At 42.7% G+C, this 22,645-nt stretch overlaps 2 protein-coding genes across 4 annotated transcripts in view; both read right to left on the bottom strand.

Moving 5' to 3' along the window:
- The window catches only part of LOC308116196 (uncharacterized protein), an 89,401-nt gene that overhangs the window by 37,176 nt on the left and 29,580 nt on the right, over positions 1-22,645 (bottom strand). For both annotated transcript variants that reach the window (XM_080474230.1, XM_080474229.1), the window contains exon 2: positions 13,378-13,696. In XM_080474230.1, the coding sequence (XP_080330356.1) occupies positions 13,378-13,459 (82 nt within the window). In that variant the 5' untranslated portion in view covers positions 13,460-13,696. The remainder of the gene's footprint in view (positions 1-13,377; positions 13,697-22,645) is intronic.
- sox2 (SRY-box transcription factor 2) lies at positions 7,700-10,040 on the bottom strand (the record flags this gene model as incomplete). 2 transcript variants are annotated; one of them, XM_080473801.1, is made up of 2 exons in its annotated part: positions 8,679-10,040; positions 7,700-8,455 (listed from the first exon to the last, which is right to left on the bottom strand). In XM_080473801.1, the coding sequence occupies exons 1-2, from the start codon at positions 9,635-9,637 to the stop codon at positions 8,446-8,448; spliced, it is 969 nt and encodes a 322-aa protein (XP_080329927.1). In that variant the 5' UTR covers positions 9,638-10,040. The 2 variants fall into 2 exon arrangements, with proteins under 2 accessions (XP_080329927.1, XP_080329926.1); XM_080473800.1 differs by lacking the exon at positions 7,700-8,455 and having other exon boundaries at positions 8,675-9,747.

Raw genomic sequence — 22,645 nt, 5'->3', positions numbered from 1 at the left:
CGGAGCTCCAGCGTTTTGCAGAGAGGCAGTTTGCCGAAGGTGAAGGTGTGTCGATAAAAAGAGCTTTAACAAGTTAGGTTGAACATGTATCTCATCTTATCTGACCCTTTATGTCATCGTTCACAGAACATTTAGAACATTATTTTGTTAATCTTTAAAAAACACAAGATTTCTCTTGTTATTTATGTTTTAGAAATGTATGAAGAGAAATTGATTGAGCACAATCGTGCATTTTACAAGATAAATATAAAGTCACCATAATGTCTCGACTTTAGGCTATGACTATTATTATGATTATGATTATTATTGTTATTATATCATGTTTATTATCAGCAGAATGTAAAACACATACTGGAACAAACTGCTATTATGAGACAAGTTGAACTAATACAAGTAAAAAAAAAAAAAAGCAATCATGTTCATAATTTAACACTTTCATTATTTTTGTTTGTTTATAGTATTTGACAGGGGTCGGATGTATTTCACCAGCTGCATTTATTCAATAGCGTTCGTAGGCCCTACTTACACCCCAGCAATGTGGCTGAAAACCACACCTTTCCAGCCATTTAGACCCACTTTTTTTTTTTCTCAGCATACATTTGAGCATGTGTCATATTCTAAAATAGGACAACCGCCCCCACCCCTTTCCTCCCAGTTTAATGTGCGAGTGGAGTTGTTGGTCAACAGTTGGGTCGGGGGCCAGGCGGAGGGGAGGGGTGGTCCGGGAACAATGGACTGTGCTGTTGTAGGCTGGAGTCGGTGGAGGGAGAGAGAGGAGAGAGAGAGAGTCAGGCTGATGACAGAGTGAAAGAGGTTAGTGTCTATGCTGGGAAATGAGACCAGAGGAGGAGGGGGGGGGGGGGGGGGGCTTGTGTCTGTTGGCTTGTTAATGATGATTCAGTCCCATCAGCTCAACAGCCTTCTCCATCAAATAATCTCCAATCTGTCTATAAAACCCAAACCCCAGCTCAACAGAAAAAACAACTGAAACTGTCAAATGATCAGATGAATAAAAGTGGATATGTCACCTGTAGGTTGACACTGAATACTAATAAATCAATCCATGAGAATACATACACATATTCTTGTTCTGTATATGTCAGGAGACACGAGTGAAAGCCTGACAGATTTCCTTCATCTGCATTAAAGTTGGGGAAAAGAAAGTCTAAATTAAGCTACCAAAAATCATATTCATTATTTTTTAATTAATGTGAAATTCCCACCTTTACATCCACTGCGTGATACATTCCGTTAATATCTGGGAGCAGGGCGTCTTATGAATGCACTTTAGAACTGCATGGTTACTTCTCACAGGAATGAGGGGCTGGGGGTGTGGGTGGAGGGTGGGGGTGTTGGGGGGTGGGGCTCCCCTCCTCCTGATTCAACAAGTGTTTAAAATCAAAGCTGCAGGTCTGATGGCTGCATGGCGGAGCCTGCCAGCTGCACTGAAACCTGCTCCGGAGCGTGTTTAAGAGAAGAAAGACACTTTTCTGCTGCAGTGATCGTCACTTTCAGTTCCTGGACCAGACACCCCGTCCCGGCCCGCCTTTCTCTCTATCTGCCCCCACCCCTCTCACGTCTTTCATTTCGGGTTTCCTCAGGTTGCAAAACACCCGCTGATGTTGTCCAAACGATCAGCAGCTGAAAAAAAAACCAAAAAAAACAACAAAAAAAAACGGGCGTTTTCTTTCTAAATCTAAAGTTGCTGGGGTTTTTTTTTTGGTTTTTTTAAGAGAAATTATTCAACTGTTTTAAGTTAAGGTTCATGGTCGATGTTTTACCTAAAAAAAAATAAAACATCTACATAAAATCCACGGTGTTTTTTTTTTTTTTTCCAGGATGCTGGATTTAATCTTGAATGAGGTGCAGACTACCCCCCCCCCCCCCCCCCCCTTCCACCCTTGTTGCCCCTCAGTAAACACAGCCTCCAAATTTCCGGACAACAAAAGGCCATCAGACCATGCAGCACTTTCACTTGTAGCTGCTCCACCTGTTGCCTCCATCCAACTGGAAGACCTAAAGAGAGGAGCAGGTCTCTTTAAAAAAAAAAAAAAGACGCAATTCAGAAAAATAAAGGAATAAATAAAACGTAGCTTATGTATGTTTTTTTTTTTTATCAGAAAACGTATTTTGTATGTATTTAGTTTCATCTGCAGACGCTGTGTGACCCCAGAAGCCCTCCAGACTGTGCGCAATCACTCCAAAGCTTCTTTCGGATTTCTCTCCTCTTTTTTTTTTTGTTCCTCCTCCTTTCAGTGACCATATAGCTCGTGATGAGTGAAACTCTTGAATTGGAAGCTGCATTGTCCTCTTCCCCACAGCAGCCAGTGCGGCTCAGCAGCCAGCACAGCCAGCCAAGCGTTTGACGTTATTAAATAATAAAGAGATGCTGATCTGGTAGCATTGTTGTGAAGGGAAAAGGCCAATTAGCGCGCCGTTATACTGTCATTATGGCTGTATTAACTCGAATTAGTTATAAGACAATGTGCATATTGACACTTGCATTTTTTGCATGTTTTGACTATAGGGGGAAATTGAGTCTGTGCATTAGAAAGCGAAGCGTGCGGATGTGAGTGATTGCAACATCTCAATAATTAGACCAAACAGTGCGGCCTTCGGCACAATAGAACGTAAACGACGATTAAAGGGAATTTAATAGAAAGTGAACTGATTGAAAGATTAAAACTTCATCATTACAACAACAACAACAAAAAAAAAAAACCAACCCATATATTTAAAGTGGAAATTGGACAATTTGTAATTAAAAAAAGAATGCACGGATCAGTCTGAAATTTAAATCGTGTGGAATAAACGCGCTATTTAGTGAATACATGCAGACGATTCTGTTCTCAGATCAGTTTAGCGCAGTAAAAGGATTTCCCTGACAGGCTACAGTACACAACAGGCCCTGTATTGTAGTTGTCGGCTCCTCTCTGAGAAAAAAGAAAAAAAAAAAAAAGAATCACCCCCTACCCCTCCTCCTCCTCCTCCTCCTCTTCCTCCATCCCTCTGGCTCTCCTCTTTCTCCTGGCCTATGCTAATCTCTTTAATAAGCAAAACAGGCATATGTTATGAGAAGAGTGAAAGCACAACCTTTATGAATAAACGCCAACAAAACGCTGGATTTAAACACTTTCGGGCTTTTATTAGTTAAACTGCAATCGTGTACATATTTATAGAACCAGAGAGTGCAATAGGAACACAATAAAGAAAAGTGCGGGTATAATAAAAAAAGATTATATGCAGAAGTGCGAGATATTTTTAATGATTTTCAGTTAGTGACAGACTCGGCTGAAAGTAACTACGTTTACAAGTAACTTGCTGGATTTACCAGACTTGTGCTTTTTAAAAAAAACAAAACAAACAACTGCAATGTAAAGCCAATCTTAATCTACTGGCAAGAATAAAAAAATCTATAAAATGCACGTGTCCGATATAAGTTAGTTGCAGCTGAAAGGAGTTAGTGATTATTGTGTCAGAGTCTCGATGTGCTGCAAACTGCGTTACTTTAATGGCGCCGTATAAAGCTGCCAGCATCAATGAGCAGAAATGATAAACGGAGTTGGAGCCGCTGGTGTCGTGGTGGGGGAGAGTGAGGGGCAGCAGCAGAGGGAGGTGGAGACGGTGACGGTGTGTGTGTGTGTGGGGAGGGGGGGGGGGGGTGGCGAGGCCTAGAGCCTCTGAGAATGCAGGCCGGGAGCAGCGCGAGGCTGATGGCATGCTGGTCTGTGTCAGTGTGTGGTCCTATTCAATGGAAGTGTGTGTGTGTGTGTGTGTGTGTGTGTGTGTGTGTGTGTGTGTGTGTGTGTGTGTGTGTGTGTGTGTGTGTGTGCGCGCGCGCGCGTGCGTGCGTGCGTCTGAATGGGGGTGAGAGGGGGAGAGCAGAGAGAAAACGCGAGAGAGGGAGACCCCAACACACACACACACACACACACACACACACACACACACACGCACACCGCCCGCTTCCCTTCCCTGCACCTGCGCTAGATCAGCAGGCTACTGGCTGCCTTTCAGTCCCTCTACTTTCCAAAGACACACACACACACACACACACACACACACACACACACACACACACACACACACACACACACACACACACACACACACACACACACACACGCGACATCTCTGACAGTTTTGCTATTCAACCATTCTCGCCGTCTTTCCCTGTGATGAAGGCAGCAGGGATGCCGGGCAGCGACAAAAAAAAAAAAAGAAAGAAAGAAAGAAAGAAAAAAGGAAAACACTCCAAGGTTGCAGAGAGAATAATGGCGCAGGCGAAAGAGAAGAACATAAACAACACTGGTGATTATTTTTAGGAGTTTAATTTATCCAGAGTGGAGGGGACACAAACATATAATGACGTCTATGTTCCTGCATTTTGGATAAGATCAAAAATTCCACATTTTGCCTTGATTTTCTAACAGCACAATGCTGTGAACCACTAAAGTTTAATTGAAAAGCCACACGAATCATATTTAAATTGTTAGTAGTCAAAAGTAAAGGAAAAGAATTTCTGTATTTCAATGTTCAATACGAATTGTTTAATCATTAAATAATCGTATATGTGTGTTTTTGGGCACTAAGTATCACATCGCTGTATATCTGTGGACCACTGGACCGGGTCTTGTATGTGTGACGTCATCCCCCCCCCCGCGACGTGGTGAAAAAGGAAAGTGGCTCTCGTGGGATTACAGGCCACTAAAGTCGTTTTGTGTGTGTGTGTGTGTGGGTGTGTGGGTGTGCGTGTGTGTGTGTGTGTGCGCGCGCACGCGTACGTGGGTCATTTGACCTAATTTTGAAAATCATATAATCTCATCAACAAACACAGGATTTGGAAAGAGGCCAATATTAAACACTGGGCTGACACGTCTATTCTCACATCGTGGATTAAACCAGTTTTTTTCCCCCCTCAACAAATTCCATTATTTTACAAACGTTTAGGTCGTTTGTTAAAATGGTTCATCGTGCAACACTTATGGTTCAAGGTCATTTTCCCCCACAATTTGGAAAGAGTATAAAACGCACACACATTTGAAAAAGGTCAGTGTTGTGATAAAGAGGCAGCCACACTCCAGGTTATCATAGATAACATCTGGGAGTTTTTTTTTTTTTTTTTTTTTTTTTTTAAACCAAGACCAAAGGGGGGAAAAAAAAAACCTGAGGCGCGCGCTTACCACCTGTTGAAGGCCAAATATCCTCGATCTGCGAAAGCCAGACTCTGCACGCGAGGGACAGGGGGGGGGATATGGATGGATGGATGGATGGATTGATGGATGGATGGATAAGAACCCCCCCCCCCCCCCAAAAAAAAAGTTTATACTTGCATCCACCAAACACATTTTGTTGCGTCAGTAATGTTACATTGAAAAGCAGGCACTCTGCTACCAGGCAGAATATTTCTCTTTAGGCCACCGTGCCAGTGGTGAACACTCATTTCAATTGCAGGGCTCCATTCCGTCCACCATCTTGGCTTAACACGACCTGCGGTGGAACATCTTGAGACACCTGATTCCCAGTGTCACCTGTCCGGGCCGAGCAGCAGCGCCTTTATTTACCGTTTGAACAGGAGTGCCACCGAGTTTAAAGCAGCTCTGAGATTAAATCAGATTTTGGAAAGCACAGGGGGGCTAAAAGCCGGCTAATATTTTATTCTTGGCTACTGCGACAACATGATATCCATGTTTTCTGTTGAAACATCAGGCGTCCTAGTTTGTGGCTATTTGGCCACCCAAAGTAATTTAGAGGAACGATTTATTTAAGGAAATTAAACATTAAATACAGATAAGACAAGCAAAAAATATTTTTTTTAAAAATCCCTCTTAAAATAAAAATATACATCTAACATGCAAAGAAATGGGACCAAAAAGCGATCCTTTCCGGTTTTGGGGTTGTTTTCCCATTTGAAAGCAGCCAGGGCCTCAGGGTGAGGATCCTGACTGTGTCAACATGCTATCTTCACAGGCGTTACCAATAAAGCACAGGTCTTATTATGATACTGCACAGAAAATAGAAGGAGATCATCAAACACATCACATATTCTCTCCGTTCAAAAAGCCCCCCCCCCCCCCCCCCCCCCCCCCCCCACTCCATCACATCAAAGGTGTAGCCGAGGAAAAAAATAATAATTTCACGGGAGTGGGGGGGTGGTGGTGGTAGGGTGGGGGTTCCGGGGCCTGCAAGGGTCTCTGAGTACATGGGAATAAAACGAGAGGCTTTAATGTGTCTAACCAGCCCCGACCTTTTAGAAAACAAATTGTTTATCACCGGCGTGCTCGGTTATTACAACCAATTCTGGGATAAATAATTAATGACCAATGATCCCTTGACCTCGAGAAGGTCCGACAGGGAGGAGAGAGAGAGAGAGAGAGAGAGAGAGAGAGAGAGAGAGAGAGAGAGAGAGAGAGAGAGAAGTGGACGATAAATACCAAGGGGCCTCTTCATATATTCATCTGCCGCTCCCCGGGGATCCAGCCTCCAAAGACACAACGGCCCTAATCTACCTCGCTGCACACACACACTGGCAGACACAGACACACACCCCCCTGATTTAAAACCGTTAGTTAAATTCAGGGCGAGCTGTTAGCTCATCATAAGGATTATTATTTTGAGAAGGGGGGAATGAGCCTGTCTGGCAGAGAGATGCATGGGAAGATTTTCTTGGAAGTGGTCCAGTGTTATATATATATATATATATATAAAGGTGTCAGGAGCTATTTATGTGTGCATGGAGTCACCTGAGAGCCTGAACCACGAGAAGCAGGGTTAACGGGGAACAGCAGGCCCCGTTTGATTAAACATTAAATTAAAATGGCCACACTCGAGTATCTGCGTGGAGCTATTACAACGCAGAGAATAAGAAGAAGAAAAAAAATGCATCCCGTCCAGTCCCGCTTGCCTGGTTCCCTTTCAAGAGGGCTCACCTTCAATTTACAACGAATTGGGGACATTTTATCCCGATAAGCCCAGCGCTGCGATTTGTTTTTTTGTTTTTTTTAGAAATGACAGATAATGCTTTCACAACCAACACATAGAAATAATAATAATATTAGATCAAATGCAAAGTGGTCCAGCAAAGGGCCTGAGCTGAGAGCCGCTGTGTCAACACCAAATAGAAAATACACAAATAGCGTTAAATATTTGATTAGGTTGCACAACTGTAAAAAATTAATTATATTCGCACCTGCACACAAATAGATTGTCATTAATGCTGTCTGATTATTCCTCTTTCAAAATAATTTTTTCAAAATACCAAAACAATATCTGCTGCATTGTTGGAATACTATTTATTTTTTTTTTTTTAAATACACATCTTCAAATGTAAATTGGGCCTTTGACAGCAGTATTGACCGATTAAAGAAGAGGAGAAATGACAGTCTATACCTGGGGATGTTGGGTATTTTGATGGAAAAATCTTCCCCCTTTTGGCAAACAAACTTTGGCTTGCTGGGGCCATCCGCAGGCACTAGAAAATAGAAACGTTATTTTCATCAGGAGGCAAATAGCCCCTCAAAAATGAATAATTTTGCAAGATGATTTAAAAATAATTCACAAAGATGTGCATGGGGAAAAAAACAAAAAAAAAAACAAGATACAAATGTACACGAATGACAAGAAAAGCTGCACAGACAAATGACAACTAAATCCTGCACTTTGAGAAATGACAGAAATAAAATCAAAACTCAGACAATTTCAAGTATCCAAATTTCCAAAATTTATTCATTTCAAACTGCATATTGAAAAAAAATATACTCAGCTGAAATTGTAACTGTTATAAGGATGGTATTAGTTTCGGTATATATACATGGAGTGGTTGGCTTCTGCGTACAGGCCACACTTTTTAAAATACAACTACGGGAATGGATTTTGAAATAAAAACTTGAAATATCACAGTAAATATACAGAAATTGTACAAATCAATTAGAAAATAATAAGCACAAGCGTCATACCTCTAACAGATGAAAAGTGGGAGACGGAAATATAAATTAACAACCTATATTTTAAGCTGTATGAGAGAAATAAAAAGTGTCTTATTTTTTTTTAAGAAATAAAATGTTTAGTAACATTGACCTTAAATGCAAAAAAAAAAAACAGTATTACCTGCTTCGTTTTATGTCCCTTTTCTTTCCAATGGTTGCAGTAATTAAGGACCGTTTACTGGCCGCTCCCATATTATTCCAGTTCTATCAATTTTCACTTTTAATATTTTTCTGCAGAACTGGCGTTGCTTTATATATATAAAAAAAAAGTAAAAGAAAAAAGAAAAATGCAACCTCTTGCAGTTTAACAATTTCATCTGATTGTAATGTTTCTTTGATAAATACTGTACAAAAGGTGATTGCAATAATAAAACATTTGATTGCGACTCCCACTTTCTAGTCTTCCAAACTTCATCCACCAGTGAAGGGGGGGTGGGGGGGGGGGTCTCCTACAGTTCCTCTAGAGCTTCCTTAGAATAAAAATGAAAGAGTCGTGTGTCATTTTTCCTGGAGAGACTTTTATACAACTTTTTCCCACCCCGAAATTTTTCTGTACAAAAATAGTCCAACGTTAAGTAGTCCACAGTTTCTCATATAAAAGTTCATTTTTTTTCTCTTTCTCACTCTCTCACTCTTTCTCTCTCTCTCTCTTTCTCTCTCTCTCTTTTTCTCTCTGCTGTGTGTCTCTCTTACATGTGTGTTAACGGCAGCGTGCCATTGATCGTCGTCCCGGGCACGGTGCTCTGGTAGTGGCCGGACATGTGCAGCCGGGTCTGGGCGCTCTGCTCGCTCACCTCCGCCCCGGGCAGGTACATGCTGATCATGTCCCTCAGATCTCCGCTTTGGCAGCCCGGAGCGGCCCTGTGGGACGACGAGGTGACGACGGGGGGGCTGGAGCTGCTGGACTCGGACTTCACCACCGAGGAAGGCCCCATGGAGCCCAGGGCGGTCATTCCCGGCGTGCTTTGCTGGGAGTAGGACATGGAGTATGTCGGGGAGCCGTTCATGTAGCTCTGGGAGCTGGTCATGGAGTTGTACTGCAGGGCGCTCATGTCGTAGCGGTGCATGGACTGCATCTGGCTCGGGTTGTGTGCGTTCAGTCCCGGGTGCTGGTAGCTCAGCTGGTCCTGCATCATGCCGTAGCCCCCGTTGGTCCAGCCGTTCATGTGCGCAGCGTAGGTGTCCATGCGCTGGTTCACCCCGCCGCCGAGTCCGCCCCCGACCCCGACCCCGGTCCCCATGCCGTTTCCTCCCGGCGCCAGGAGCCCGCCGGGCAGGGTGTACTTGTCCTTTTTCATGAGGGTCTTGGTTTTCCGACGGGGCCGGTATTTGTAATCCGGGTGCTCCTTCATGTGCAGGGCCCGTAGCCTCTTGGCTTCGTCAATGAAGGGTCTTTTCTCGCTCTCCGACAGAAGTTTCCACTCAGCTCCCAGTCTCTTGCTGATCTCTGAGTTGTGCATTTTGGGATTTTCTTGCGCCATCTTCCTCCTCTGGCCCCGGGACCACACCATGAACGCGTTCATGGGTCTCTTGACGCGCTCCGGACTGTTTTTCTGGTTGGCACCGGTGCCGGACGAGTTGGTGTTGCCCGTGCCCCCCGTGTTGGTCTGGGGAGCAGGGGGCTTCAGTTCAGTCTCCATCATGTTATACATCAGGAACAGCTTTCAGTCGGAGCTCCCGAGCAGGACGCAAAAGACAAAACTCCCAACAAGTCAGAGGCGGACAGTGAAAAGAGGCGCCGGGGCCGCTGCTCAAAAGTTACCTGTCGATTTGCTCTGCAACTTTTTCCTCCTCCGAACAAAAACAACAAGCAACAAGCCGCGTCTCCACACACTCTCTCCCTCTCTCTCTCTCTCTCACTCTCTCCCTCGCAGTGCGTGTCAGAGTACGTGTGCGTGTGCCGTCTTCCAGTAAGTCCCCTTACTATGTGGTGTCCACAAAACTTCCCCCGCCACTTCTTCCAAAAAGCATCAACAAACTGTACTTTTTCGCCTCTGTCCGCCTGAGCCTTGACAACTCCAGATAGTTTTTGAACAAGTTAATAGACAACCATTCATGAGACCCGGACTGTCAGCGAATAAATGGTTTCCATCTGGCCAATGAGAACCGGTCTTCCCCTCTGACACGCCAATGGGAGGTCCTAATTAGCATAAAGAGGCGGGGACTGCCTGCCCCGAAACGCACAGGCACACACTCGCTCTCAGGCTGCCCACATGAGCCAATACAAAGTACATATTTACTATTTCCAGACCCAGGAAGATTTTTTTTAATCTACAAACACCTATGGCATGGGTGCAATTTCTCTCAATCCACCATCATAAGGAGAATTTTTTTTAAAAAGAAGTGTTGCAAATACTTTATGTCCTTATAGGATGAATTTAAAAGTGTTTTTTATCTTTAAAACTTTATGCATAAACAACATTCTTTTTTTTAAAGTTTGAAAATCATTAAAACACTATTATTTCTAACTGTCGAGTTTATTTTATTGACTCTGGATTATTTTGCAATATTGAGACAACAAATCCAGAGTCACTTTGAAGGCCAGAAAAATAAAAAGGGGCGCTGAAATGCCACGAAAAAGATCAAACTTCATATGTGTCACTATCACGTGTCGTGGAAAAAAAAAAAAAAGGCATTATTCTGTCATAAGTCACAGCCCGTGACACTGCTGTTGTTCAGATGAAAAAAGTCACTAATTCCCCCCCACTTACACCCGCAATAACACGACAACACTTAAATAAACTTTGTTAGTTAACTCAAAGCATTGAATAGCCACGGTGTGTGTGTGTGTGTGTGTGTGTGTGTGTGTGTGTGTGTGTGTGTGTGTGTGTGTGTGTGTGTGTGTGTGTGTGTGTGTGTGTGTGTGTGCGCGTAACGTGCGCGCGGCCGGTTTTTAGCGTTGAAAAGAAGGAAAGGTAATCCAAGATGTTTCCCCCAGTCCCCTTTGTTTAGTGAAGTTGAATGCCAACACACAGAAGGCAGACGGGGCTCATCTCAGCACAAATAAGCGGGTTTTGTTTGGGATGTTGTCGCTACATCTGTCCGGACAAAGACCCAACTCCACTCCACTTCCACTGCCAGTGCTGCTGTTGTTGTTAGGGCTTTGTGGACGGTGAAGGGGGGGGGGGTTAGTACGCACCGGGGGGGTTGGGGAGACACGACGCGAGGAGAAATAAAGGTGAGGAATATTTTAAGATAAAGTGTGTTTGCCACAAAAGACCCAGCTCATTCATATGAGCCCGAACAAGCGTGTCAGGCCAATTAACGAGAAGTGGCCTCCACCTGCCTCCCCGGGTGGATCACACCGGACCGCACCGACATTGTTATGGACTGAAACCGGTTATCACACACTGTAAATCTAAACATCACACACTCATATGGCTTTATTGTCCGGAACGACTAAAGTTTCCAGAGGATGGAAGTGGTGCTGCCCACTTGTTTCAGCGCTTCACCCCGCCTTGAATCTCTATGGGTCGTGCTGTGCGTGACACCGGCGCCGCCTACTGGAGGGAAAAGAAACTGCAGCCAACTCCGAGATTTATTTGTTTTTTTGCCCTCAAACTGGAGAGGAGCAATCGACATGGCTGATTTGAGAAGTTTAGTTTATCCCACAGGAGAAAAAAAATAAAATATAAATATATATATATATAAAAAAGACAAATAATAATGATTCAATACTTGAACAACATAAAATAATAAACAGAAATACCCGAAAACAGAGACAACGCTGCCACACATCTGCAAAGCCAGACAGCCCCAATAATTAAAGATAGATCAAGTACATACACCTGAAATAATTTAATTTAAATGCGTGTCCCCAGATTAAATCATAATTGAAATTGAATAGATCGAGCCTTATTATTTTGTTTTAGTCATTTGATAATAAATGGAGGAGCGGAGCCCCAGTGCTCTCATTATGCCGGCCCCGGCAACCTTACATAAGATTCATCTTGTGCTTAATAGGCTGCGAGAGGCGACACATGCAGCTCGGTCCATTATAATGCAAGGTTGAAATGGGCCGCTCGGCTGCTATCTGCATCTGAGTGTGTTCCCCGCTACCTCTAATCTGCTTATGATAATAAAGGAACAGCGGGACCCTGCAGCTCTCTGAAAGCAGGCCCCAGCCAGCCGGGAATGGCCCTGCATCCACAATCACCCTGAATTAAAGCCGTTGTTTGACAAAAAAACAGGAGAAACTAGTGGGGCGGCTCCCTCGGACCACTTGTAAGCCCCCTCCCGCTACATCAGGTTGGGCAGGATACAGCAAATACAGCCAGGGGCACGCTGTGATACCAAAATACTGTTTTGTGGAAGGACAAATTCAGGTGAAACACAAGCGAGGAAAAACTACAACAGGTTCTAACAGATTTTTTTTTTTTTAAATAATACAGGCAACCCTTTTATCCACAATAGAAACTACTTTAATGATAAAAAATATATTTGTGAGAGCATCGTTGTGGTTTTTGTGCGAATTATAGCAAATAAGATAAAAAATACAAACGCTTAAAATAATAATTGTGAGTGAAGCAGATTTATGATTAATTGGAATTAAACTTGTTTTTCTTACCACTAGGGGCCGTATACAGGACCGGAGGCGATTTAAAATACGTATTTAAAACATTCAGAAAGAATCAGCGCTTGATATTTAGTAGACACGATCATTTCATTCTTTTTTAATTTTAAGTAGTGTTATATTTCTCATTGTTTGATAAAACATATGCAAACAAAGTGATAGACAAATGTCTACGTTATTATTTGAAAATGAATTTTGTTCCTTCGAAATTGGTGGTTCAACTATGGTTGCTTTTTCAAAATATGTTTTCGACGCTGGAAATATAATTATTCTATAATGAATAATATATGCTTGATAATGGAGTACAATTATGAAACGGGGTTCAGCACAAATGTTTAAGATAATTTAATTACTCAAAGCTCATCAAGTATAAAGCAGGAATAACACTCAAAATCAAAATTTTAATGAATGCACAATTTGATATTGTAATAAAATAAAGCGCGTAAAACGCGACCTTCAACTTTCATTTTTACCTACTCCGACCTGATATTATTCATAATGTATGCACAAAATACCTTTAAAAAAAAAGATAAGTCACATCAAACTATATGCATTGAATGTTTGTACATATTTTCTATCTGCGTGAATGTTTGTTTGTTTGTCGCCGAAAATCAAACCGGCCAACAAGAAGTCTGACAGTCAAGCGCATGATGCCATGCGGTGTCATTCCACAACACTACATGCTTTTTCCCACACACACTCGCACACACACACTCACACACACACTCCGCCTTAAACACACACACACGCACACACACACACCGTCTCACACACACAAACACACACAGGGCTTCTCCTCTCCACCGCACTCCAACTTACTGCCAGTTTGGGAGTCGTCTTCCTCTCGTCTTGATTGGCAGAAATTACACCAGATGCCATTTTTTCGCTCAACCTCCTCCATGTATTTCTCTCGCTTCCTTCCCGACGAGGAAGCCACAGTCTATCCGGGGCGCAGCTCCAAGTCGCCGGTTTATCCATCCCGGTACTCCCCGCGTGTCCACAAACTCCCCCAAACACAGACGCGCTCCCCGGTAGTCCGCGCGGTCCCGATCCGTCCGCCGGCGCGCCTCGCTCGGCGTGCGGCTCGGCGGAGCCCCGCTCTGTGTCTGGAGCCTCCGCTGTCTTCTCTCCGCGAGCCCTGCAACAAGAAAAGCCGTTTATGGCGACACACAATGTGAAAAGGGGGCCGATTTAAAAAGGAGAAGAATGCAAGCAAGAACAACAAAAGTCAGTTATAGCAAAGTCTATGCCTCTCCTCTCCTATCTTCCACCCCCTAGCTTAGCCCACATAATGAGCAGGAAAAAGCTTTATATTTTGTTCACTGGGTATTCACAGATAATTTGAAGCCATTGTTTCTGCCACAGATGGTTCTTTTTAATACAATAACGGTGCTCTTTGTGAATAGCGAGCCCACAATAAAAATCTAAAGCGTCCTCCTGAATAACCATTTTGTTCTCTCTTGTATAGGCCGAACAAAAGCGCCAGTGAGGTAATGGCCTGCCTTATTGAAAGCCTCAGAATGGGGATTTGATAAAGATTTTTTTCGCTCCTTTTTCTTTTTGCAAAGTACACGGCAATGTCAAAGAGAAACTGACACAGGATGAAAAGGGAGGGGGAAAAAAGGCTATAGGGAAAAGAGCTTGCTGCTGCAAATTGCAATGATTATTATGATTGTTGTTGTTTTTTTTATGGGGATTATTTACATTTCTTAACTTTGTGCAAAAGTCAGATGGCGTGGGGTTGTGTTTGGGGGAGCTGCAGGGGGGTCAGGTACAGGCATGTTATGGATTTTACAATGGTGCTTAAATCCAGAATACATTAGCCTGCAAAGGTCTGCTGTGGATTTAGCACACTCTCATAATTTTGCATAGGGTGTGTCAAGTTGTGCTCCATAGAATTAAGTATTCCGGGTGCATATCCACTGACTTTTGCAGAAACCTCCTGTTTCTAATTCTACCCTTCTCACTACAATTGCCCAGAAAATATTGCATGCCCTTAAAGTGTCGATAAGGCACTGTGAAATGTCATAAATGCATGGATGTTAATAGGGAGGAAATGAGGGTGACTAATGTAACCTGCTAAGGTTCAGATGCACGCCTGCAGGTGTGTGTGTGTGTGTGTGTGTGTGTGTGTGTGTGTGTGTGTGTGTGTGTGTGTGTGTGTGTGTGTGTGTGTGTGTGTGTGTGTGCGTGTGCACGCGTGCGTGTCCAGTCAACATGTTTCAGCTCCTGCAGGATGGATTGTGCAGCCATGTTACAAGCCACCTCAGTCTGCCCACAGTTGATGTAATTTGTAATTAACTCATGGCTAATCAATAAAGCACTTAACAGAACACACAATGGACACACGGGGGATGATCCCAAGCCAAGCATATTGGATGTCACTGATCGTTACAAGGTGAGGACACCCGGCCTGTCCGTCACAGAGCTGGAGGCTGAGAGGGCAACAGGAGAAGACCGGAGCAGTAGAATGTGATGGGATGAGGGGAGCAGAGAAGAGGGGAGGTCAGAGGGGAGGGCGGGGGGGATGCAAAATGCGCATTGGGGGACAGGAAATAGGTGAGGAAAAGAGACCAAAGAAGCCCATACTCATGTCTCACACAGCGACATGCGTACAATCATTTCCCTCTGTTACTATTATCCATCAGACCTAAAGATTATGTAAACATCAGCGCACATGTTCAAGCTGCCTTCCAGCACAGACATCGTTGGAAAGAGTAAAAGAAATGTCAATGCACAGCATATGAACTGTTGGTCGCCAGTGACAGCTGGTTTTATTTGCAGATTTGCAAGATTTCCTAACAGACTTCAAGAAATGCTGGTTTTTCTTTTTTAAATCTTTGTCATTTGTTCCACACCCTCGCCACTCAGCTTAAATACACCTGCATGCAAACTAAGCAACGTATTTAACCTGTTCCTTCCTGGAAATCATCTTGTAGAAACCAGATATATAGGTTACAGGTCACATTATGTAGTGAATGATTTTTTCTTTTTGTGCATCATTTCTGCTCAGATTTGGTAGATTTGACCCTTTTTAATTCCATCAAAGTCCCTGACTTTTTCTAGACGTGCTGTACTTTTACTCTTTAATTTTACAGCTCCGATGAGATGGAAGTAAAAACGTGTACTGTTGCCCGAGTGCCTGGATTACAGCCATGTTGATGGGACTGCAAACACTGTCTGAAGTTTCTCTTAACCATGGAAACCAAGGTTGCTCATTTCTTTTCGAGGTGTGACTGTCTGATATTAAGTATGTATTATTCTTATTGAACGAGTCACGTTTTCCACCATAACACAGCTGTTTCTTGATGTGTTTCCACTGCAAGTCCCAAATAACTCCCACTCCATAAAATCACACCACAGAAAAACGAGATGAATTAGTGGCGACGCACGCACAAAGAATACAGGCAAATTCCACTCATGGATGCACTCATAAGAGAATTACATAAAAGCTGAACTGGAGGCAGAGCTGATAATTAGTGAACCCTGTGAGCGCCACGGTGCAAAATCAGCCGCGACCAAGGATGGGAACGGAGACAGTTGAGTGAAAACGAGGCCAGAGAAAGCAACAGAGGAATATCTAAAGATGAGAACGAGGGATGAGGGCGACAGAAAGACAGACACAGAAGGAGGATCAGTGCTCTGAGTGTGAAAAGGCTTAGCGGTAACGAGATACAACTCTCTGGCTTTATCTGATCGATCTGTCTAAATCACAGCCGTACCACTCATATTAGAGAGCTGGAGCAGTTTTAATTATAAACCCATCCACAGAGGACTAGAGAATGTGATAGCATGGTGGAAAAACTGAGAGAGAGAGAGAGAGAGAGAGAGAGAGAGAGAGAGAGAGAGAAAGAGAGAGAGAAACTCCACAAGAGCTTTTAGAAAAACCAGCATCATCACTGAATGCTAATGCATTTTACATTGGACCTGTCCACACACACACACACACACACACACACACACACACACACTCAAACACACATGCAGACGACCACCCACACCCATACTTATGCTCTCAGAGACATTCACACTAATGCATATTATACATACATGCAAGCGTTTCCATATGCATGAGAGTGGACAGGTTTGCTGTGCGGCGTTTCTGCAGCTCGGCCTGATGGGAGAACCGCATGCAGTGGGCTTTTCTGCCTTTGTATGTCTGCAGAGCATTGTTTTGTGTGTGTGTGTGCATGTGTGTGTGCGTGCGTGTGTGTGTGTGTGTGTGAGATACAGACACACACTGACACAGTAATCAGTGAAGGTGGTGGTGGTGGGGGGGGGGGGGGTTGTTGAAGGAGATGTGGCCAGCAAACTGTCAATCACGTCGCACACGCAAACATTAACCGCGCAAACACCCATTCATTAACAGCGACACACTCGTCCTTCAGCCGGAGTAGCAGCCCTGCCGAAGGACCGTTTGGAGGATCATGCCGGGTCGTCCGTGAGGTCGCCCAAAGTATCGCTCAGTACTATGAGTCAAAGGGTTTAGAGCTAAACTTCCTTTATCTCGCCCATTGAAGCTGCTGTGAAAACTTTAGTCCTAAATGTGCACGTGTTGCTGATCCTCAAACGAAGTTCCGGTAATGAAAAGCATCTTGTCTTGTATACCCAGTCTGCTGTACTGATACTTTTTCTGACTTACATAAAAAGGCCAAAAGGGTGTTCAAGTCTTTGTTAAAGTACACAGTGGAATCTTTCAGATCCAGACGTATTAAAAATAAGTATATTAAAAAATAATACATCAAAACCACTTGGTTTTAAATTAGGAAGTAACAATCACATTGAACTAAAATATTTTGGTAATTAAATATTTAAACTTAATTCTAATATATACTAAAGAGTGGTGCTTAGACAGTCACTCAACACATTTGGGTTAAATTATCATCAACAAATGAAGTAATGAAATCCCAAGAGACATGAATGTGTGTGTGCGTCTGTGCTTTCTGGGATTGTTCTGCCCTGCTCGGTTTACTCACTCAGAACATTTGGGATTTTAGTTCAAATGTCACAACATCGTACCTAAAAGCAAAACAAAAGGAACATTTCCTTTCAATGCAGGTAATTCTTTTGTCAGTGACAGAACTTACTAACAAACGCATCAGTGAGTAAATCGTGAATATACTGGCGACACATCTGCTTGTAACAGAGATGAATTAATGCACCCGTGCATAGACGGAGCGAGAGGAACCGGAGGCGACAATCTCAAATCAGATGATAAAACCTGCTGTTTATTCAAATCAAATATCAAACAACTTTACAGATTTAAACAATAATCCATTTTCTCTTGGGGTTCTTTGTTTCGGCTGTTAAATTATGAGTTTCCCTTCTTTATATTGATTTATCGCTCTTAACAACAAAAGTTAAGATCAGCACTGATCTCAGTAAACATCAGTTTCTCGGGTTCACACTTGTTGATCTGTCGAAAAAAAAATAATATTAACTTAAGTCATGAAACAAAACTGAATTCGTCTGCAATTAATCTTGAAATTGGAGTTTAAAGAAAAGCTTTAGGGTCATTTGGTAAAAACATTGAAGGATTCATGGTTTCCCGCCGCACTATGACGTGATGGCCAGCTATGATGTTGCTTTTAAGCCTCTGTGCGGACGCACAACTTTTCTATTTAAAAAAAAAAAAGACTTGAAAATGCAAGTGTGGACATAAATTTCCATATATAAACATCATTTTCAAATTTATCTGCCTCACTATGGACATGGTCAGACTCTGAGGAGTGCAGGACAGAAGCTGTAAAGTGGAGGATTATAGCTTTGAAGATACTAAAATGCTGACCGCCGCTGTGGAGGGAGGTGGCTGGTCAGTCCTGGAGCTGTTTGTTCAGGAGGCAGGCAGGAAGACACACGGACACAGCTGCCTGATATTTGCTGATCAACACACGAGCGCCGGCATCTCATTAATGAAGAATGCAGAGCACAAAGTTTCGCCGGTTGCCTCTCGGATGCCACTGCTGTGTGTGTGTGTGTGCACGCTGGCTGGGTACCTCCGCAGGTTCAAACTCTCTGAATGTGAACGGTCTGTCCGGGTGTTATTTATGCTTCAGGACTGAGCTTTTGTTCGGGAAACGCATAAAATACTCATAAAATACTCGGGCTTAATGTTTGTGTGCAGGCAAGCTGTGAAAGTTAAATCAAAAGATTGTTAAATATCTTTGGGTCTCTGGCTAATTTAATTATCTCAGGGATATTGTTGAATGTTGTTCGTTTCTTATCAAGCTATGGAAGAAAAAAAAACAACCTACATTTACATTTTAGGCAAATATTTATATTTATTTTCATGGGTTTTCACACATGTATTGTACTTGTTAGCACAGTCAAAGCTTCTAAAGCATCGCAAATCTTTTCCACCCCTCCAACAGAAGTATGTATATCAAATGTCGTGTCAACGAATGGGAAAATAATATGTTAGAGTAGCCATCATGTGCTTGAGAATACATTTTAATTTCCAAAATAATTCAGCCCCAAATCCAGGTAAAATATTTTACACCGTCACACAGTTTTATTTATCAGTATAAAGTAAAGGAGGTCACATGGACGTCAGAGGGACATCTTCACAGGTTGGTATTCCAGTATTATCATAACTTTCGCTTAAAAAAACTGAAGTAAATACAGCTGTGCGCAGGAAGGCAAGTCAACAGATGTCATGTGAATTTAGCAACGCTAAGCTGCAGTCGCATTTCCTTCATGCAGCTATGAACTGGTACAGCAGGTGGGAATGTCCCATCTCCAAGTTTACATCGTTACCGTCACAATAACAAAGACGCAACATGGCCGCCTCCAGCAGTGCCGCTTGTTTTTACATACATGAGATGAAAAAGGACTTATTTGTGCACAGGAATACATTACTTAACCTTCATCACAATATTGAACGATGTCTGCCCCATTTTTCTGAGATTTCTCCCATTTGTATTCAATCTTACGCTATCGTGGACTTTACACAATTAATGCATCATTATGCAAAATAATCATTCTCATTCCTTGTTTATTTTATTTTATTTTTCTAAATCAGTGGCTTTCTTTTGAAGTGAATTATTGTGGGTAATAATCTTGGTCCAAACATAAATGAAGACAGACTGAGAGATCAACTTAACAGTGACATGCAGGTGAAAAGTGACGGTGCACAATACCTTCCAATCATCTGACGATTTCCTGACATTTGTGTTTTGGCTAACAGGCTTTCAGCACAAAGGTGAAGCGAGTCCTCCGCCGTGGCAACAAAACAGAGCCCCGGGGCATGTAGCGGGGATGAAGTGACTCACACTAAACAGCCATATGCATTTCAACAGAACACAGGAGTTCATTGCATAATGAAAACAAGCACCACCTTGAAGTACCTGAACGATATTGACATCCTGCGTCTTCAGCACGCAGAGATCAGATATGATCTGAGGATGAGAACAAAACAGCAGCTTTTAAATGTCACTCCTCAGTGAGAGAGTGAGATTTGAGATGACACATGACACCAGGCAGGGTGGATGAGTAAATTCAGTCAACATGACAGACTCTGATTATCTGGATTATGATTAAAATGATATTTTAGTAATTTTATTTTATTTTTTTTAATTCATCTTGTTTAAATACTCTACTACTAAGTTACACAATTTAACAGCTTCCTCCTGCCAAATAAATCAAAATCACTGACAGACCGTTACTAAAGATCAAGTCAGAACTTTAAACTGGGCGATGACACGACTGACTTTATACGCCAGTAAATTATCATCACTGCACTGATCAAACATTTGATGAAATACTGGAGACTGATCAAACATCACACTCCCTGACAATATTCTAAAATGATGATTTATGTAATAGCAAACTCTGATCATCTGACTGGCAGCTCCCGACTCAATAGGAATTGGTGTTTGCAAAACTGATATGCATCAGAAAATGTGTCTGGTGGCTAATAAGCCAGAGCATCTGGTGGCATTTCACTGAAGAATTAAGCAAGAAAGAAGAAGAAGAAGAAGAAGAAGAAAAAAAAATCTAATCGAAACATCCGATCCAGAGATCAGCCAGATGAAGAAGCCCACTTTAAAACAACTTAATCACCGGGCTGATTGATGGTTATTAGTGATCAAGTCAGATTAGCAGGACGGATGAAAGGACGACTCTCGTGGTTTGAGTGACAGTTAAAAATGTGCCGCGGAGCCGCAGCTGCATCCAGCGGGCTGAAAAGAGCCGAGAACGAAATCATTTGAATCTCGTCTGAAGACATCTGTCACATGAGAAGAGGCCCCAAATGATGTGATACGTTGTCAGTCATGAGCGAACACACTCACACTGCAGTACGCACACCGGGCACAGCACAAGCTTGTGTATCGGCTGGAAAACATCAGTTTGTTTAAATTCTTCTTCTCCTCTGGAGACAACGGAGTTAAATAGAAAATCTGGCCTGTAGGAGATACCAGGGACCGGTGCTGACAACTTATCAGAATTCATTTCTCAGAGATATCTTCACATGAAACCGTTAAAGTTGAGATGACTGTTTGTTTCACACAGTTGTGGTTACAGTGGTTACAGGCCGTGGAGTTTGTTAGGCAACCCTAACCCAGGATAGAGTTATAACAACTAACCCAGAGTCTCTATGTCATCAACTATCAGCCATCACCAACGATAAGCAAGGCGTATATTTATAGAGACAGATAAATCATGTAGTAGAGCTACAAAACATTTATTACAATCACAAAGCCGCCGGAAAAACTGATCTCGAACTGAGGGCTGTATCTTTAAAACTGACAGTGTCGACCTTGAGTATTTCAATAAGCATGTTCAGAGTAGATTTTGTACATTTTAGGTACTTCCCCTTGGAGAAATCGTGCTAAAACTATGTAGCAGCATGATTTGAAAAATGACAGGTACTGCTTTTTTGTTGTCATATTACTGTAATAGTTTTTTTTAACGTGACTGTTTGGGGAGTAAAACTTGTTTAGGAAACACGTTACATTACGGGCTCAGTGGGCTTTCTTGAGGAGTTTGCATGTTCTTCCTGTGAGTGTGTCTGATGTCTTTGGGTACTTATTTTTTCCTCTTACAGTAAAATGAATGAAAATTTAGTCTGAATCAGTTGTTGCCATTATTATATTGCGTTGCATTCAAAGTCATGAGTCATCTCAGACCGAAACGCTGCTAAACTTCAATACAAATTCCTCCTCGTCGCCAGCATGAAGGTTATTAGAGGAGGAACTCAGTGTTTGTCTGTCGGGTATCAAGATCAGAACACGTGATGACGAATTTATATCAAAGTAACCCAACAAACGACGAAGGCAAACCCAAAGCATCAGACTCTTAACTTCACTTTCATTACATTTATTCTATCTTTCTGTTTACTCATGAAAATCTAAAGAGTTGCACGTCGGAAAAAACTGTTTTATAACCTTTGTGAACTCACACTTGATTTCAAACTCCTCATCCATTTCTGTGTTGCTTTCACTGGGAGTAAAAACACAAACTCAGTAATGAACACATTCCTTCGCACACAAGCTGCAGCTACATTACACAAGTATACGCATAAGATGTCTCACACTCTCTCCATCCCACACTCATCTCTCTCTCTCTCTCTCACTCCTCTCTCATCGCTCTCCCAGCCGCCACCGCTGGTTTTGTTTACAGGCCAATTTGAATGAGAATGAATCTCTCGGATGTTTCTAGAAAGCGGTCTAATCCACGCCGGCTGCTGCGAGGCCCCGGCCCTTTGTTTGGGATTACTGCAGCTTAGCGCTAGCTAACAATGAGGAGATGAGCAGCTCACCTCATCGACGCTAATGAAGTGTGGAGAGTCATTTAGCCGCTAGCTAGCTGCTACCGAGCTGGGATGATACGTTCACACACGCCTGCACACACTCACACATACACGCACACACGCACACACTCACGCACACACACACACTCACATGCACAAAGACACATGTACACGTTTCTATTCCTATATTGCAGACTTTGCCTGATGGCATTTACTTTTAAGAGTTTTATTCCTCACAGTTGCACGCTGAAGCACGTAACCTTGAGAGTTGACCTTAAATTTACTCTTTAGAAGCTTCAAAGTTTAAAAAAAAGAAAGAAAAAAAAAAGCTCACAA

This window comes from Lipophrys pholis (assembly GCF_963383615.2).
Source record: "Lipophrys pholis genome assembly, chromosome: 10".
Lineage (NCBI taxonomy): Eukaryota > Metazoa > Chordata > Actinopteri > Blenniiformes > Blenniidae > Lipophrys > Lipophrys pholis.
The sequence above is the reverse complement of the archived record's forward strand: the minus strand, read 5'-3'. Positions and strand labels throughout refer to the sequence as shown.